Source organism: Alexandromys fortis, unplaced genomic scaffold (assembly GCF_014885135.2).
Source record: "Alexandromys fortis isolate MF-2015 unplaced genomic scaffold, M_Fortis_MF-2015_v1.1 scaffold_76, whole genome shotgun sequence".
Classification (NCBI taxonomy): Eukaryota; Metazoa; Chordata; class Mammalia; order Rodentia; family Cricetidae; genus Alexandromys; species Alexandromys fortis.
Genome location: NW_026067997.1, coordinates 6,666,383 through 6,683,195, shown reverse-complemented (window position 1 = coordinate 6,683,195; position 16,813 = coordinate 6,666,383). Strand labels below are relative to the sequence as shown.

The 16,813-nt window shown below is 43.4% G+C and overlaps 1 protein-coding gene across 15 annotated transcripts in view; it reads right to left on the bottom strand.

The window, feature by feature from the left end:
• The window catches only part of Mast4 (microtubule associated serine/threonine kinase family member 4), a 905,780-nt gene that overhangs the window by 136,101 nt on the left and 752,866 nt on the right, over window positions 1–16,813 (bottom strand). The window contains exon 1 of one of the 15 annotated variants that reach the window (XM_050160408.1): window positions 15,350–15,515. The exons of the other annotated variants lie outside the window; for them this stretch is intronic. Within the exon in view, the coding sequence (XP_050016365.1) occupies window positions 15,350–15,387 (38 nt within the window). The 5' untranslated portion in view covers window positions 15,388–15,515. Of the gene's footprint in view, window positions 1–15,349; window positions 15,516–16,813 lie in introns of those variants that run through there. 15 annotated transcript variants of the gene reach the window in all.

Below are 16,813 nucleotides of genomic sequence, written 5' to 3'. Positions count from 1 at the left end.
CTAGGCCTGAACCAGTGAGCTAGGAGGCAATACTTCTCAGGGGGTTCTGTGTGACTCCCTGCCCTGAATGATGGACTGCAACTTCAAAGTGTAAGCCCTTTCCTCCCCACGCTGTTTTTGGTCTGAGCGTTTCATCACTGCAACAGAAAAGCAAACAGCTTTCCGATCATGCCCTCACATCTGATACAAAACAGGTCTTACGGAAAGCACCATCCCTGGAGCTCTGATTTGCCTAAGGAATGCTCTGGAATAACATTTTACAGAAAGGAAGACATGTTTATTTTCCTAGCTAAAATGTCACCAGATGATCTATTTTAGACTCCAGTGCTATGGTTACCTCCTCAGAAACCAGAAGGATGACTGCGCCATTTTCAGCAGCTATCTAATAACCATCAAATGCCCATCTTGGAACTCTTGCCATGGCTAACCTGGTTCAAGTTGAAGCTTAAGAAGAAAACAAGTCTACACGATCAAGTGTTATGGACTGGCGGGTCCCGTGTAATCTAACCAAATAGTTTGGAATTTAGTTGTACGGTTCTAGAGATGTGCTTGAATATGCCTATCATCTGACATTAAGTCATGTAACATCCTGATAGATTTCAACCTTAAATATGTCTAGGTTTTACTGTAAATGAATAAACAGTTCATCACAGGAAAGCCTGCAGCAGGTAAATTCAGAGCGGATCAGAACGGGTAAGAATGATGAATGAATCTTGTCCTTGGATTAATTAGCACAGCTGTATATAACCCAGCCTTCAAGCCCACAGCCAGCCACTCCAGTGATGCTTAACAGGAGTGAGCAGGCACTCACCTTCCTGCCCCAGCCTGTTTCACATGAGGAAATAGGACGACCTCGTAAAATCCTACCATTCACTAGCCACCTCCTTGTCACTTCATAAGGTCACAGAAAACATACAGCCAACGGAGACTTGGAAACAGGAAATACCTTTTGTCCTTGTCAAGAAAAGTAGGAAAACAAAATAAAAACATGGGGGCTAATGTCCATAATCTCTTGCACTTGAAAGCCTGAAGCAGAAGAAACTGTGTAACTTTAAAATCAGCTGCGTTATCATGGAATCCTTGGCCAGCCTGGGCTACAATGTGCAATACTGATCCAATAAATAAATAAATAAATAAAACTAATTAGCAAAAACCCCATAAGCATCATTAACAAAACTCAGCAAGTAACCCTCATTACTTTGTCATAGAATTTGTGTCTTCAATCCCTAACATCCTCTACCTTGACCTCATGTTTCTGAGAGACTGAATGTGTGGGGTTAAGAGTTTCCTCAAATGCTCCTAACTAATGCCAAGGAAAATGTATTAAATTAAATTTTAGTTGTGAGCCAGATGGAGTGGTGCATGCCTTTAATTGCAGCACTTTTAAGGTAGAGGTAGCCAGATCACTGTGAGTGTTCAAGATCAGCCTGGCCTACATAGAGAGTTCTAGGACAGAGAGAGCAAACAAATAAGTTCCTACCATATCCTCCTATGAGAAAAGCTATTTAAATGCCACATAGTGTGGCAAACAAAACACACACGTCTATGGGAGCATAACTATATAGCTCTATGTCTATGGCTGCTGCCCCTCCCAGAACAGACTACTTAAATGGGGGAAAGTTGTCTCCCATTCCCATCTCCACTTCTTTGGGAATCAAACAGGGCTAGAAAGATTAAGACCAGTTCTAGGTCTAGGCAGCTCCTGGAGAAGGAACAGTCAACACTAATTACCTTTAGAGCACCTCATTCATCTTTATGAGGATGACTCAAGCCCCAACCTGGAACTCTCTGCTATATTCCACCTGGACCCACATAGCCAACATTTCCAACTCGGATGTCAGCAAAACCTTCAGCTCAATGACTCTCAAGCTGAGTTACCACCTTCACCCAACCTGTCCTGCTTCCCTGGTCTCTGTTGGGTTACAGGCATGAGCAGCAGCCTGTCGCTTGCATTGTCATTGTGGTTCCACCTCACTTAACTCATCCAATTAGTCACCTAGTCCTGGGGATTTGACTTCCTAAACATCTGCCTTTGCTTCTAAGGCCACCATTCTGCCCATGACCTCATCCATTGTCTGCTCAGAAGGGTGTGATGTATACTTTACCTGGTACCCTCCATTGCCCAACTCGAGTCATCCTTCCTGCCAGGAATTTTTCTGTGTGTCTTACTGATACCCAGGATAAACTCTCAGGTGGTTGGTTCCCTTGCTCTCAGAGCACACTGCGGGCCATCTTTTATCATTCTGTAAAATCTCACCTTATAAGCCAAAGCATCCTCACACAGCTTCGTGTTCTATTTGCCATCCTCAATACATTTGTCAGGAAGCTCTCCACTTTCATGGACTTAGAAGGCATCTGTCTCCTCAAGTTCTCCATAGCAAAATGCCTAGCACCTAGAAGGTGCCCAAGTGAGATTACTCAATTGGTGACAAATCAACACTGAAGACAGAGAGCCAAGCACACTCAGTCCCACACTCTGAACCTCCTTCTCCCAGAGAGATCTCTCCTGCTATTGACATATTTTTCTTAAACTTAGAGGGAAGAAATTTTCTTCTGAATTGCTTAAAGGAAACAAGATGCCCAACCCCTCTTCTCTCAAGCTTTCTTTTCACGGGCAACCTATAGCCTGTTTATAGATTGGAAACCTTTGAGCAAAGGGCTCATCACTCTTCCAGATTGTAAGCCTACTGTTCATTATGGCAAGGGAAGTTTCTACTCAGGATTACTGAAATAAAGCCCAAAGGATGCTCTTACATCTTTGATATGCTTTCAAGGACCAGGGGGTCATGTCTCAGATCTCATCACTAAATGATACCTCTTCCTGCACTCATATAGTAGAGTACTATTTTCCGTCCCTAGGCTTTATAGACACTCCAAGATTGCATGCACCTGTGGGCACAAACAGGGATTTTGGTACAGCTCAAGTCCACTTGGCTTCCACAGCACAGTTGGGACTCTGAAGACGACCAAGTGCATCTGGATGAACTACTGGTCAACACGGACATAATTTACTTTGCAGACTTATTAACTACTACGTATTTCACCAAGTTCCGCAATACAAATAAATGTAAGTGGCAGGCAAGTCATCTATTTTAGTACAGCATTAAGGTGAAAAACTGCTCTTTTCTATGCTAATTATCTAAACCGTGTCATTAAAAATGTACACAGCAAAATCCATATAGAACTTTTAGCAACCACTCTGCTAACTTACAATAATTCCATAGACACGGCTTTCTGGTGAAGGTAACTTTTAATAATCTTCTGTTAAAAAAACATTAAAAGTAAGACAGACTATAGTTATCATGACAGTTAGATGTCCACAAATAAAGATAACTGGCCAGGTTATTAAATCCAGGTTTTTTCCCCCCCAGAGAATGTCACATGCATATGCATCATGATTAAAAGAGAAAGAAGGTGACAGAGCCAAGGAGGCAGGGGGTCCTTGGCATCTCCTCTGCGTCACCCTCCAGTCACTAAACATAAAGGACTGGTTTTCTTCTAGCTCCTGTGATAGAATTTCGTGGTCTCGAGTATGACATCAGGGAAAATTTTACCGAAGGGAATATGATGTACAATTATTCTGTTTCGTGATGAGCAACATGGACGACCATGATAGAAAACTGTAGGAAAGCAAAAGAGGAGTCAATAGAAGATATCGATCCCTGGGAGGAGCTGCGAGAAGAAAAGCGGCTTTCACTCTATGCTTCAAGCCTCCCATCTAACTTTGCAGAGGGCCTTTTAACCTGAAAACGTTGTTTACAAAAGCATTCTGTTTAATGCTCCTTCTACAAGCACATGCGCAGAGAGTACGGCAATACTCTCCTGCCCTGTCTATCAGGTGGCATATCAGGCTAACCTGGGTGGCTGCACAGTCAAATGCACGCTCCACTCCTGAAGAAAGGAACATGAGATGCTCTTGTAGTAAGAATGTTGTACGACATTCATACATATTTGTAACTTTCCCATTTCTCTTATTTTTTCCATCTCCAAAACGCAAAGCTGGGAAGCGGATACTGGGAAGACCACGCCTTTCCTGTCTGAAACGGTTAACCTTGTGTTGTACGCTACTTGCTTCTACTTGCTTTTTTCAAACATACTTGGACCTTGATCATCCAAATACTTATGAATTCTGAGAAAGACACCTACTGTGAGACTAACAGCAGCACTGGCTTTGGTGGTGCATACCTATAATTTCGGCACTGGTGAAGTGGAGGTAGGGGGATCTGGAGTTTGAGTCGAGCCTGAGCTACAGAGCTAGACCTTGCTTTGAATGAAAACCAAAAGTGCTTTGTCATTACTGGTCTGTACTAAAGTTTTCTATGTCTCTTGGAAAGGAGGTTAGTATAGTACATGGTATTTACAAAGCTCCACTCCACTGTGGGTTTATAACAAACATGAAAAGCCTGTGGTTCTAACAAACACATAGGAAGATATTGAGAGATACAGGCTCCTTTGATGAATTCAAAGATATAAATTACTGCAAATACAGTCCCACAATCCCCAGCCTTTGGGTTCCTCCAAAGTCATCTGATCAGGGTTACTGCTGCCTCCACTACTCGTGTGTTTCTTCCAAACTTTCCAACCCACGTGATAGGTGCAAATAACAAGGCTGTGATTTTCTGACTGCTCACTTCCAGGTCAGATGAGTCTCAGGTTCCTTGGCTGGCACAGCAGCCCTTCCCTCTGCCAGCTCCCAGGGCTAGTGTCCGGACACCCCAGAGGCCATTTACGCCAAGCTTTTTCTGCTAGAACCTCAAAATACCCAGTATCACCAAGAAGCTTTGAATCCAGCTATTTCTAGTCTGGAGTTTATAGCCTTGGACAGAGGCACACTAGCAGATACACTGAGCCCATGAACTTGGGCTGCCTGAATGAAAACAAATATAAAAAAGTAAACACATTAAAAACTCTATTGTTATAAACCAAAATGAAACTAACTGAATCATGACATTTCCTCCACTTACAAATGCTTATAAAGCCCCCTGTGTTGGGAGCAGTATGTTCTTGTCACCAAGATAAATCATGCATGTTTTCATATGCTATGGCTGCTGCATATACATGGAAAATAATATCCACTTACGATAGTGGTATATTATTTGTGTTTTAATAAATAAAGCTTGCCAGAAGATTATTACAAAACAGCTACACTAATCAGCCCTCCAGGCCGGCAGTGGTGCATACACCTTCCATCCCAGCGGCCACACTAGTTAGCCATAGAGGCCAGGCAGTGCTTGCGCATGCTTTTAGACCAGCACTAGAGAGGAATATAAAATGGGAGGAGACAGGTCTCACATTCAGTCTCAATCTAAGGATTCATGGATGCCTGTTTCTTTTCTATTTGCGCTCTCTCTCTCTCTCTCTCTCTCTCTCTCTCTCTCTCACACACACACACACACACACACACACACACACACACACACGTGCAACAGGAACCACCTTCTTTCAAGGCTACCCAAACAAGCTGTGGTACTGACACATGCACCACAGAATTAAAATCTGAGAAACAGAAACCCAGATCACTTATTTTCCATCAAAGAGAATTACTCCCGACGATCTCAAAATAGTAAAGGAATGTCACTGAGCAATATTTTAAGATTTCACAATCCTTTCTAGAAAATGTACTCAAAAGTCTTTTTCATTTGCCACAGGGAGCTAAGAAAGGCAACACGTTCATATAAAAATTAAAACTCTTGAATGAATTACACACTCAGTAATGGCTACCATTTAAAAAAAGAAATAAAAAATAAACAATAGATGCTGGTGGCGATTTGGAGAGATGGGAACTCTCGTATACCATTGGTGGAAGTGTAAAATGGTTGTGATTCAAAATGGCCCAGAGGTTCTTCAAAAGTCACAAACAGAATCTTCCTATTCTCCAGCAATCATCTACTGGGTGCACACCCCAAGACACTGAAAACAGAATCCTGTAGAGCTATTTGCAGACTCATGTTCACAGAAGTACACTGTTCATCATAGTCGAAGGTGGAATGAACACAACTACCTGTGCAGGGGTGCTAAGTCACCAAACTGGGGCAAATACTCGTGCAACGAACTATTATGTAATCTTTAACAGGCGCGCTGACACATGCCACAGCATGAACGAACCTTGACCCCAATGTAAGAAAAAACTGCCAGCCACCCAAAGACAAATACTGAATGATTCCACCCTAAGTACCCAATGGGTGCAGAAAAGGTAGGTGCTGAGAGGGAGTGGAAGAGGGCGTTATTTAATAAGCTTGGGGTTTCTGTTTTAAAAGATGGAAGCCGTTCTGGAGCTCAGCTGTAGGAAGAGGAGAACGCGTTCCACACCAAGCTAGGCAGTGGCTAGAAAGTAAACCGGGATGAGGAGCAGCTTTCCCACTACCCAGCAATCTCCCATACTCCCATACATTTGTAAATAACCCAGTCTCTCAGATGCGTTATTAGAAGGCTGGGTTAGGAGCATCCATTCCTGTCCCATGATCCCTCTCTTTCCTTTGCAGTACACACTGAGAAGAAGCACTTGGCCATGCTGAGGTGACACAACTCTCAGGATTCATGGAGAGGCGTCTTCATATCGATTCTCCAGCCGCCACTGAGGTCTGTCATGTCCTCGAGGGACAGAGATAGAAAAACTGATTCCATAGCTTGCAGAATTCTCATAGGTGACAGATTGGGACGCCCAGAGTGTAGGCATGTGTTAGCATGTTACTGTCTGGCTTCTCAAAGAGTCTCCCAGACATACTTAGCCAGGTTATGGCCCACAGCATTGAGTTTTCCAAAAGGAGAAAAAGAATTACCGGAAAGCTACAGCCAAGTCTAGCAAGCATTTGCTAACTCCTTTATATGGCTTTCTCTCCAGGAATTTAAATTTTAACCTTGAGACTGGATTCAAGCAGCTGGCAGAGAATATATAACTTAGAACAATGGAATATATAACTTAGAGCAATTATATGTTGTAATTCTTCAGAATATTTGTTGAGCTTCTTTATCCAACATGATCTTAAACCTCCAGCACATAGTTTTAGCGCAATAGTGCTCCACTCTGGTCCGCTTAGATCCCACCAACGCTACACGGCGACTTCAGTCATCTGAGTAACTGTGTTTCTCAATAACACACTTGCACCAAAAGATAACTATGGCTATTCATCGTGAGTAATTTATGAGGCTGCCACATACTAAGAGATGAGAGAAGCGAAACTATCAATTCCCCCTCCCCCTCCAAAAGAAAAAGAAAAGCTAAGTGTTTCCCAAGGTCTCAGCATGGAGGCTCAATCTTATTTCACACACACAAATCAGATCAATTGAAGATAGAAATGCATTATACATTAGACACACAGTTCCAAACTTTGATAAAAAGCAGACTTTGGAGTGGGCATTAACAGCAATTTGCATTTAGTAATGGTTCATATTTGAACATTAAATGTGTTAAGAGAGAAAAGAAAATTAAAAATACATACGCAATTGCATTATTCAAATATTGATTGCAGTCTGAGAATCATTCAGAGCAGCAGCGAAATTCCGTTGGGGGTGGGGAGTCCCTAAGACAATGTCTTTTATCCAATCTCTTGCCTTGGCTAACCACTTCCCTCTATGCCTTAAATTCTACAGGAGGAATTTACATTTTATAGAAGGGCTTCATCTTAAAGCATATGCAGTGTTCATTCCAGACTTGAATTTGGCGACGACAGACCCACTGTCACTTTTCACTTGAGAAAATATGGGACACCAGACTGCCAACCTAGCAATAGTGCATCACTTCAGGATGAGAATCACAAACTTGGAAGCACCTCAAGTAGACATAAAAACTCCTTGGCACTATGTATTAAGATTCATAAACATGTTCGCGTCACTCTGGCCTAGAAATCTCTATTCTGGGAATTTATCCTAAGGAAACAGCCCAAACGACAGAAAAGGCGATGTGCCTGAGTATGTTCACCCAGGCGTGCTTTCAGTCAATAAAGCTTTATTAAGTGTCTATTATGTGCCAGGCTCTTGGCTGGCACAAGGACAACAGGCACCTCGAGACACGCACGATCAGATGAAAATTCAGATAAACATGTGTGGTACGGAAAGGCACTGGGGTAGATGCGAACAGGGAGCTGATCTCCCAGAAGCACAGAGATACTGGAATACACTGGAGGAAGGCAGTGAATGCGGTGGGTGGCAGAGACTCGACAGATTTTAAGGTCATGATCTTATCACATCTTCACAGTATTTGAAGGCACAAGTTCATGTTAAAAGATTGAGCAAAAATATTGTGATGGCTCAGAGGGCAAAGGCACTCACTTCCAAGCAGGATGACCTGTTGGATCCTTGGGATCCACAGGGTAGAAGAAGAGAACCAACTCCCACAAATCATTCTCACTTTTCTTCCTTTTTCCTCTTTCTTTTTGTTTTTGTTCTGTTTTGATAGAGTTCTCACTATGTGACTCTAGATGGCCTGGAACTCACTATGTAGACCAATATGGTCTTAAACTCAGAGAAGCCCAACCTACGTCTACCTCCTGAGTGCTGGGATTAAAGTTGTTTCTATAAAGCCTGGCTATAAATTGTCCTCTGACCTCCACAAGTGCTTGGTGGCATGTGCTCACGGCACATGACATGTTCTGTTTCTGAAAACCCATCATCCCAAGATTGGTGCATGTGTGTTTGCACTCACAGGTGAGGGTACACGTGCATATGAAGGCCAGAAGACCTCGGGTGTCATTATTCAGGTGCAGTCCAGCTTTTGTGTGGTTTGAGACAGGTTCTCTGACTGGCCTGGATCTCAACAAGCAGTCTACACTGGCTGTCTAGGGAGCTACACCTCCTCAATGCCTTCCAAATCCTTAAAGACAAAACTATTGTGTGTGTGTGTATGTGTGTGAGAGAGAGAGAGACAGAGAGACAGAGACAGAGAGACAGAGACAGAGAGACAGAGACAGAGAGACAGAGACAGAGAGACAGACAGAGACAGACAGAGAAAGAGACAGACAGGTATAGGGTACATGTGCCATGCATGCATACGGAGACTGGAGAACAACCCCTGAAGACAGCTTCCTTTTACCACCTTTATGAGGGTTCTGGGGATTGAGCTCAGGTTATTGGGCTATTATGTCACAAGCACTGAGCCATCTCACCAGCTACTCCAAAGCTAAAAAATAAAAAACACAGAAAAAGCATATTGCGATTACAACAGCCTCAGCAGCTCCAGAGCCCCTCATCTTTCCTTGGCTTCATGGGGGAGGCAGTGATCAATCACAACTCTCTTCCAGCACATTCCACCACGCTCTATTCCCAGCCTGAGTTTCTACTAGACACGAGGGTGTCCCTAATTAAATCTGCTGAGGAATTCTGAGTTCACTGTGCTTAAAAGGCAAAACAAAACAAGCACAGGAAAAGCCCTTATTGTTCCTTTGAGAACTCTATTACTTGTCTCGGTCGCTTCAGGAGCTCCGTCGTTACACTGCTCAAAGTCTTTTGTGAAAGACGGTCTTTGTAATTTCTAAAGACTATAAAGCGTTCACAGATGAGAAAATTTCAGTTTTTAGGTGGGGTAGGCTTAAAAGCCTTTGAAGGAAGAGAAATTAAGACACATTTAGTCATCTACAAAGAGAAATAATCTCAACTAACACAGGTACATTGCAATCTACACTACCTGCTGGCACTTACACATGGATTAGCAAAAACTCCCCTCTATAGCAAGCATGACGCCCAGTTCAAGTCATCGCATGCTGTTAGCAGTGCAGGGGAGACATGGAGCTGCATGCTCTGCCATTTCTGTCCTGTGTAGTGGCTCAGGCTCCATCCAGCTCTATTCTAGAAAGGTCATGGTGTTCTGGGAGGGTTCCTGGGGAAGGCCCTGCCTCAGTTTCCTTTCTTCTGAACTGAGTTGCTAAATAGAATGGAACTTGCTACAGAGGATGGAACTCATGACAGGCGATGGGAAGAGGAGGAAACATTTGTCTACTGAGGGCGTAAATCTGTGAGACATGTCCTAGGCAAACAGTGTGCTAAGGTTTCAGAAAAGGTCCACACTGTTTCTGCTCTGTAGCCCAGGCAGCCACAGGCAACCCTAAGCAAATGGCTGAATCTGCATTTTAATAAACATAATCTACAAACCACATCAGGCATGCAAGTTGGAGCTTGCCTGCTCCTGCCTAGAGGCTTCACAATCTGTTTTGTCTAAGGTCCAGAAAATGTTGTTTTCCTCAGAGATGAGGTGACCTGCCATGGTCATGTGCCTAAGACAACATGGAGTCAGGTTCCAACAGAGGTCTGTCCAAACCCAAGTTCTTAAGGCTTTCTACTCTAAAAGCAAGGCCTCTTTAGCTGACTCCAGATGAAGAAGGGTTGGCTGTAGGGTGACAAGGACACCAACTCAAAATCCATTCCAGGTAACACCACCTGAGCAGAGCCCACCTGTTATGGAAAAAGAAAGGACACAAAAAGTGCTGATGAGCTGGCCAGTGGTTGCATATGCCTTTAAACCCAGCGCTCAGGAGGCAGAGGCAAGCAGAGCTCTGTGAGTTCGAGGCCAGCCTGGTCTACAGAGCTAGTTCCAGGACAACAGCTATGGCTGTTACACAGGGAAACCCTGTCTCAAAAATATGAAAACAAACAAACAAAAAAAAGTGCTGATGTGTGTTGTGGTCAGATGTCTCGGCAGGCAAAGGTGCTTGCAGCCACACCTGACAAATTGAGTCCAATCACCAGAGCCCACAAGGTAGAAGGAACAAACTGACCCCTGGCAGCTGTCCCTGACCTCCACACCTCTGCCTCATGCCACACGGGCCTGTGGGCATGCAAGCACACACGTGCACACATACACCCCAAGTAAATGTAAAAAGAGAAAAGAAATACAGAAAAAAAATACAGAGGGGTGGGGTGATAGGCAAAACTTCTCCCAAGTTTCTGGAATATTCATTACTACACTCTTACATTCTAGGGGAAAGGCATCAAATTCTTTGTCAACCTGTGCAGATGATGGCAAACTTAAAACGTGGTCAGCTCCTTGGAGTTTTAAGACTCTCAAATTTTGTGAACTTTACCCACTGATCTTCACCTGTCCCGCGGACTGAACCATACATATGTGTAAAGAAAGAATTTGGTCTTTGGACTCCGTGACCGATGGGAGGAAAGGCAGACAAGCAAAGAAGCAAGCATTACCCACTGCTCGGAACTTCCACTCCTGAGCTAAAAGAAACTGTGAGCTCCACAGGCAGAGGTTAGTGCCTGGAGCTCGAGGGAAAACAAAACGGACAACATCTATGAGTGAACCTTAACCTGTCCCTCCCCCTTTTCCTTCACTCCTTGAGGGATTAAAGATTCAGCTTTCACCATGGATGTGCTACGTGAAACCTGCCGGCAAGGTTCAAGTCCATCTCTGTCACTTGCTTTGGTGGCTAAACATTAGTTTTCTCATCTTACAGTAGGGGAGGGTGTCAACTCTATGTTCTTGCCCGGCTCATTTTTAACATAAAATGCAATACACTCAGCTTAAAAAAAAGTAATTGCCTATATGAACTTATATGTCTGTCTATAAATTTTAAAACATAGCATGGAAGAAACAGTTCAAAAGAGGTTTCCATGATTAAAACTATAGTCCTTTTAAAACAAAAAATATCAATTACAGTTGCATAGTTTATTTCTGAAAATTAAATGATTTTTTCCCACCAAGGAAGGGGGGAAAAGAAAAAGGTGTAGCAGATGGATTCATTGTTCCCCTATGAAGAAGAAACATTTCTGCAACTTACAAAAGTATATTAATTGGCCTGCCACCTGGCAAGCCTGCTCACATGCATAAAGGATAAAGTTGAGATCTTGAAATTTAACATTTAAGCCTGTGGGGAGGTGGCAGATGGAACTGGAGCCAGCATTAGTAATCTTATGAAAATGGGCGCTTCCTGAGACCAAAGAGAGTAGGACCTAAGATGTGAGACCTTATACAGCTGCATGACAGTCACCCGCAACACAGCTGGGTACCAAGACAGAGGCTGTAGACATACCCAGGACTGGCCCCCTTTCTTTTCCTTGATACCATTTTGTTTTGGTTTGGTTTCTCAGAACCTGTGATTGAACCCAGGATTTTGCATATGCCGAGGCAATCATCTGCCGTGAAGCAATACCCCAGCCATATTTTGACTTTTTAGTTTGACCTAAGGCCTCACTAAGTCCATCAAGTTGATCTTGAACTCACTCTATAGCCCATGCAGACACTGAACTTGTAATCCTCAAGCCTTAGCCTCCCAGTGAGCTGGGATTACATCAGTGACCACCAAGCCTGGTTCCCACAGTCTTTCACAGCTATTTCTTAAATTTTCTATAAATCGAACCATTGTAAATCTAGGTATTTAGAAAGAATCTCAAAAGGGGGAAGCAGATAATAAAACAGGCAGTAGAAAAAGATACTCATTTATGATATGTGAAATCATTTATGCAAATAGTCACAGAGAAAAACAAAACCTACACGGTTTTAAATCTGCTTTTATCCGAGCATTGGCTTTGGGGGTAATTTTTCTTCTTAGTGTGATTTTATCTTCCTCATTCTTGTCAAGTGTAGGTGTCAAGTTAACACTTCAGTGCTACACAAACTTCCCTGAACTTTAAATGCAGTATAACATTGGAAAGCTTTGGTTGTTTACAAAGCAAATATGGCCCTTCAAAGTCCATCCTTCGTAAGATGCATGTTTGCTCACTCTTCTCTTTCCACAGATTCCATGCTTTCAGAACTTACCAACAGCCACAATCCACGCTCCAATCCCCCGGCCCTGCACACGCACATAGTCTAAGTAAAATTTCTCCTTCCTGCTCCTGTTTCCACCCCAAATAACAACCCCAAATTATTTTTAACCATTTTCTACTTGCCAAACTAGTTATCTATAGGTTTCTAGAAACTTCATCTATGCTAGCATCAAAGGGGCTATTAAATATTAATATGAACCACACAAATCCATGATTATGCTTTTCTTTCAAACATCTCACTATTGTGCATCTTCCTGCTACTTCATTTGATGTTATCAACCATGCAATAGCAACCATATGTTGTTATTTTCCCATAACAATTAAGTTTAAAATGATGATAAATGTAGCAGGGTACTCTGGATGCAACCTGGAAACAGGAGGAAAGGACCTTTGGGAGAAACTATTGTTGCTGTTACTGTTTCAGAGACAGGGTCCTGGAACTCACTAGGTAGCCCAGGCTAGTCACAGTCTTTCAATTTTTCTGCTTTAGCCTTGAGTGCTGGGGTTCTAGGCATGAGCCATAGCACCAGGCTGAGCAACTCTAAGTTTAATAAAGATCTTCATTGAAACAAAAAGGGTACAGGGGCAAAATAAAAATATCCTTCTGATCCTATATTAATATGATTACACCATTAAAATATCTGAAGCTTGTTGAAGGAACAGAAATATTCTGTATATTCCTTTTGGAATTAGTGACTGTTAACTGTTAGAACTTAGTTAACACAGTATCTACAAAGGGAACTTGGCCATCTATAAACTATCTATATTAATAAACATGATGTCAGAACAAAATGAAACACACGCTTCTGTCTGAACTTTCTCTACAGTAAGTTAGCTCTACCACTACCTCCTATGTGAAGACATCTGAAGTGGTCTTGGACTTAGGTTAGTAGTCACGAAAACACCTTTAGCAGTTAAACAGTACCCCCAAAGGGAGACTGATCTCCTACTGTCTTTAAAAAGGGGCAGTACTTCCTTCATAAGGGCTCAAATCCGAGAAAATGGGCTCTGATGGTTTAGAGAATATTGGACACAGTACGTCTGTCTTCCGTGCTGTAAACTATTTATAGTTTATTCTGATAGAGTTGTTTTATACATTTCAAAGCAGTTACTTCTTCGATCTCTCAGTACAGTGATTTTCTCAGAGGAAAAGTATTAAACTAAGTATCATCGACCATGGCCCTCTTAAGAAATTAGCTTAGCATATTATCTTCTTTTTTCCTGGTATTCTCCTGGCACTGCCAAATAAGATGCAAGAACTTTTTTCTGTTCTAGGCCATGAACTACATGCACCATCCCACTGGCAGGGATTTCAGATATGTTCTGAACACCCACGTTCATGTGAATGCACAGGCCTTTAGAACAGAGGGGAAACTAAGGCTGGGTGCAGTGGGGGAGTTCCTCCCTGAAAAGGCTGTAAAACAGCAGCTGTTCAGAGCCACATCCCTCAGTGAGGCCTCCCTGGAAGCGCACAAGCCCACTCAAACACCATTATAAGCCGTGATGCGTTAAGACGGGGAAATTGCTGGAGCGTACATATACAATTTCCACTAATGGGAAGGAGAAGCAGCAGGTGGCAATTTTAAAACAAAGTAAACCCTACTTCTGTTTTTCCCTCCCTCCCCTCAGACAGCAGGTGGCATTTCTATAGCAAAGTTCAAAATTATCGGAGCTCTCTGAGCCACAAATATCTCCCAAATCACCAAGCGGCTGCTTGTTCCGTAAAATTCACACACCGTAGTCTTGCTTTACCAACATTACTTTCAGGAATTAGACTACTGCCGCAGCCCACTTCCACGGGAATCGGGGTGACCAAGCTCCCACCAGGACTCACCACTTAACACTGGTGAGAGGTGGGGACCACTGCATCACCTCTCTGAGTCTCCACTTGTCATCTGTACCATCGCTTTGACACTGTCGCCATGACCTCTGCAGCACCATGTGAGGATGCAGTGCCTTTCCTATCAGCCGCCCTCGGCAGATTCTCTTCCTGCCCCTCCCCCTTAGCCGAGGCTGCTGGTCATTGTACACCACTATAATTATTTGTCTACATTTCTTTGTAACCCCACTGAACTGGGCTACTTAATTAAAAAGGAGCGTGGCATATACCACCTTTGCGTCCCAGAGAGTTAGCACAACCCTGGTCATGTAAAAAGGCACTGCATGAGTTCTTGGGACAGAAACAAAAAACTGGCAATGTGGCAAGCCCTGGGCCTCCTCTGTCCTCAGAAGTCAAACAGTGCAATTAGGTTATTAGGTTATCAGGTTTCAGAGGGTGATTCAGGCTCATCTGCAACCTCCCAGAGCAGTAAAAGGGTCACACAGAGATGTGTGACTCATAAGTCACCCCCTCTAAGTATTTTTAACTGTAATTAGCTTCCCAGGTTTCCGAGGTAACTCCTCCCGAGCTTGGCTTCCCTGTCTTCTGGCCCAGTTTACAAACACTTGGCTTCTGTTTAGAGCTTGTAAGGCAGCAAAAGGAGTTACCTAGCCTCGGGACTGGGGTTCCCGTCCTCCTTGATCTAAGTCCTGGGCATCTTTCAGCCCTCATCTGTGACGAGCAGACAGACAGAACAAAGCAACAGCAAATCCAAAAGCACTTTAGTCTAACGACGTTAACATAGCTTTTAAGATGCATACACACCTGGGACTTCCCATCGAAGTCCATTCATGCTGGGCCATGAATACCCTCCAACCATATTAGTTTCTCTATTAAATAGATTTGAAATCAAACCTGTTAAGTGGCTGAAGGAACAGCTACAAGCCACTGCCTGCTGGACACACCTATAAGAACGGAAGGTTTGCAAACGCAGGCTGTCTCTCCAGCTTCTGGCTGCATATGCCACTCACACGGGAACTAAAGAACTGGCTTACCGCAGGACTCCAACCTCTCTGAACAATAGGTCATGACGAGCTTCCTTAATGCCAGAGCAAGTGTTTAGAAGTGATTTCTGCTAACTGAAAGAAAGTGTAAAGGGCACATATATTTACTCTGGCTTAGATTCAATACCTCTGACTGTCTCTTGGCGCCAAGAGTCCCTTTTCCCTCATGGGTTCCCAGACTCGGTCCCATTCCACAAATGTGCTTAGAGCCTAGGAATGTCATAAAATTATGGTATCACACGAATGGGTAACAAGTTAAGTACCTGTATTGTAACCCACAGTTTACCCCAAGCGTGATGCGGGATGGGAGACTAATATTTAAGGGGATTTCTCAACAGGGAAGAACTCCCCAGACTGCTCATAGGGAGCTCCTGTAAGAAGGTATTAAGTGATACACAATCTTCACAATGTCAAAAAACCAGAAAGCCTGCTTGGTAGGAGTTGGCATCAAAGTGATCAGATCTAAGAAATGGGCTAAAGGGAGCAGGTCTCCAATCTAGGCCTGAATTCTTAAGGAGGTGCCACTGGGCTAGAGAGATGGCTTATTAGGTTTAAAAAAAAAAAAAAAAAAGCATTGTAGATCTGAGATCAGTCCCTGGGACCCACATATTGGAAGGAGAGAAGAGACTCTCGAAAGTTGTCCTCTGCTATGTCTACTCAGAAACACACATACACATGCCCATGCATGCACACATACTAAACTAATTAACGAAATACTAAATCAATCAAAATTTTTTAAAAAGAAAAGCAACATTGTTTTCCAAGCTTAAAAGTCTTGATTTCTAAGGCTAATCTGCCCAACTTCCATCTACTGAGGAGTAATGGTACACCCTAAAAATGTGGCAGCCGGTGCTTACTAAAGTCATGACCTGAACATCTAACCCCGGACACAGAGCCCCCAAAACACATGGAGCACTATGATCCATAAGCACACCAGTTTCTCCCACAGAATCTGCCATGCAAACGTCCACCCAAAGCAGCCTGAACTTCCCCCCATGCCCATCTGCCACTCTGGCAATGGGAGACAACGAACTCTCTCCCCATTCAGGGAACTACAGTAGACAGGAAATGTAAATGCGCAACTATTTGTTCAAGATGCCAAGGCAGGTGACTTGCAGGTGACTGGCCACCTGCCTGCCCTCCAGAGAAGTACAGCAACGCTCGCTTGGGGTGAATGAGTTACCTGTTTATGCGGCTGGGCATTAGGATGAAGGGAGGTCAATGG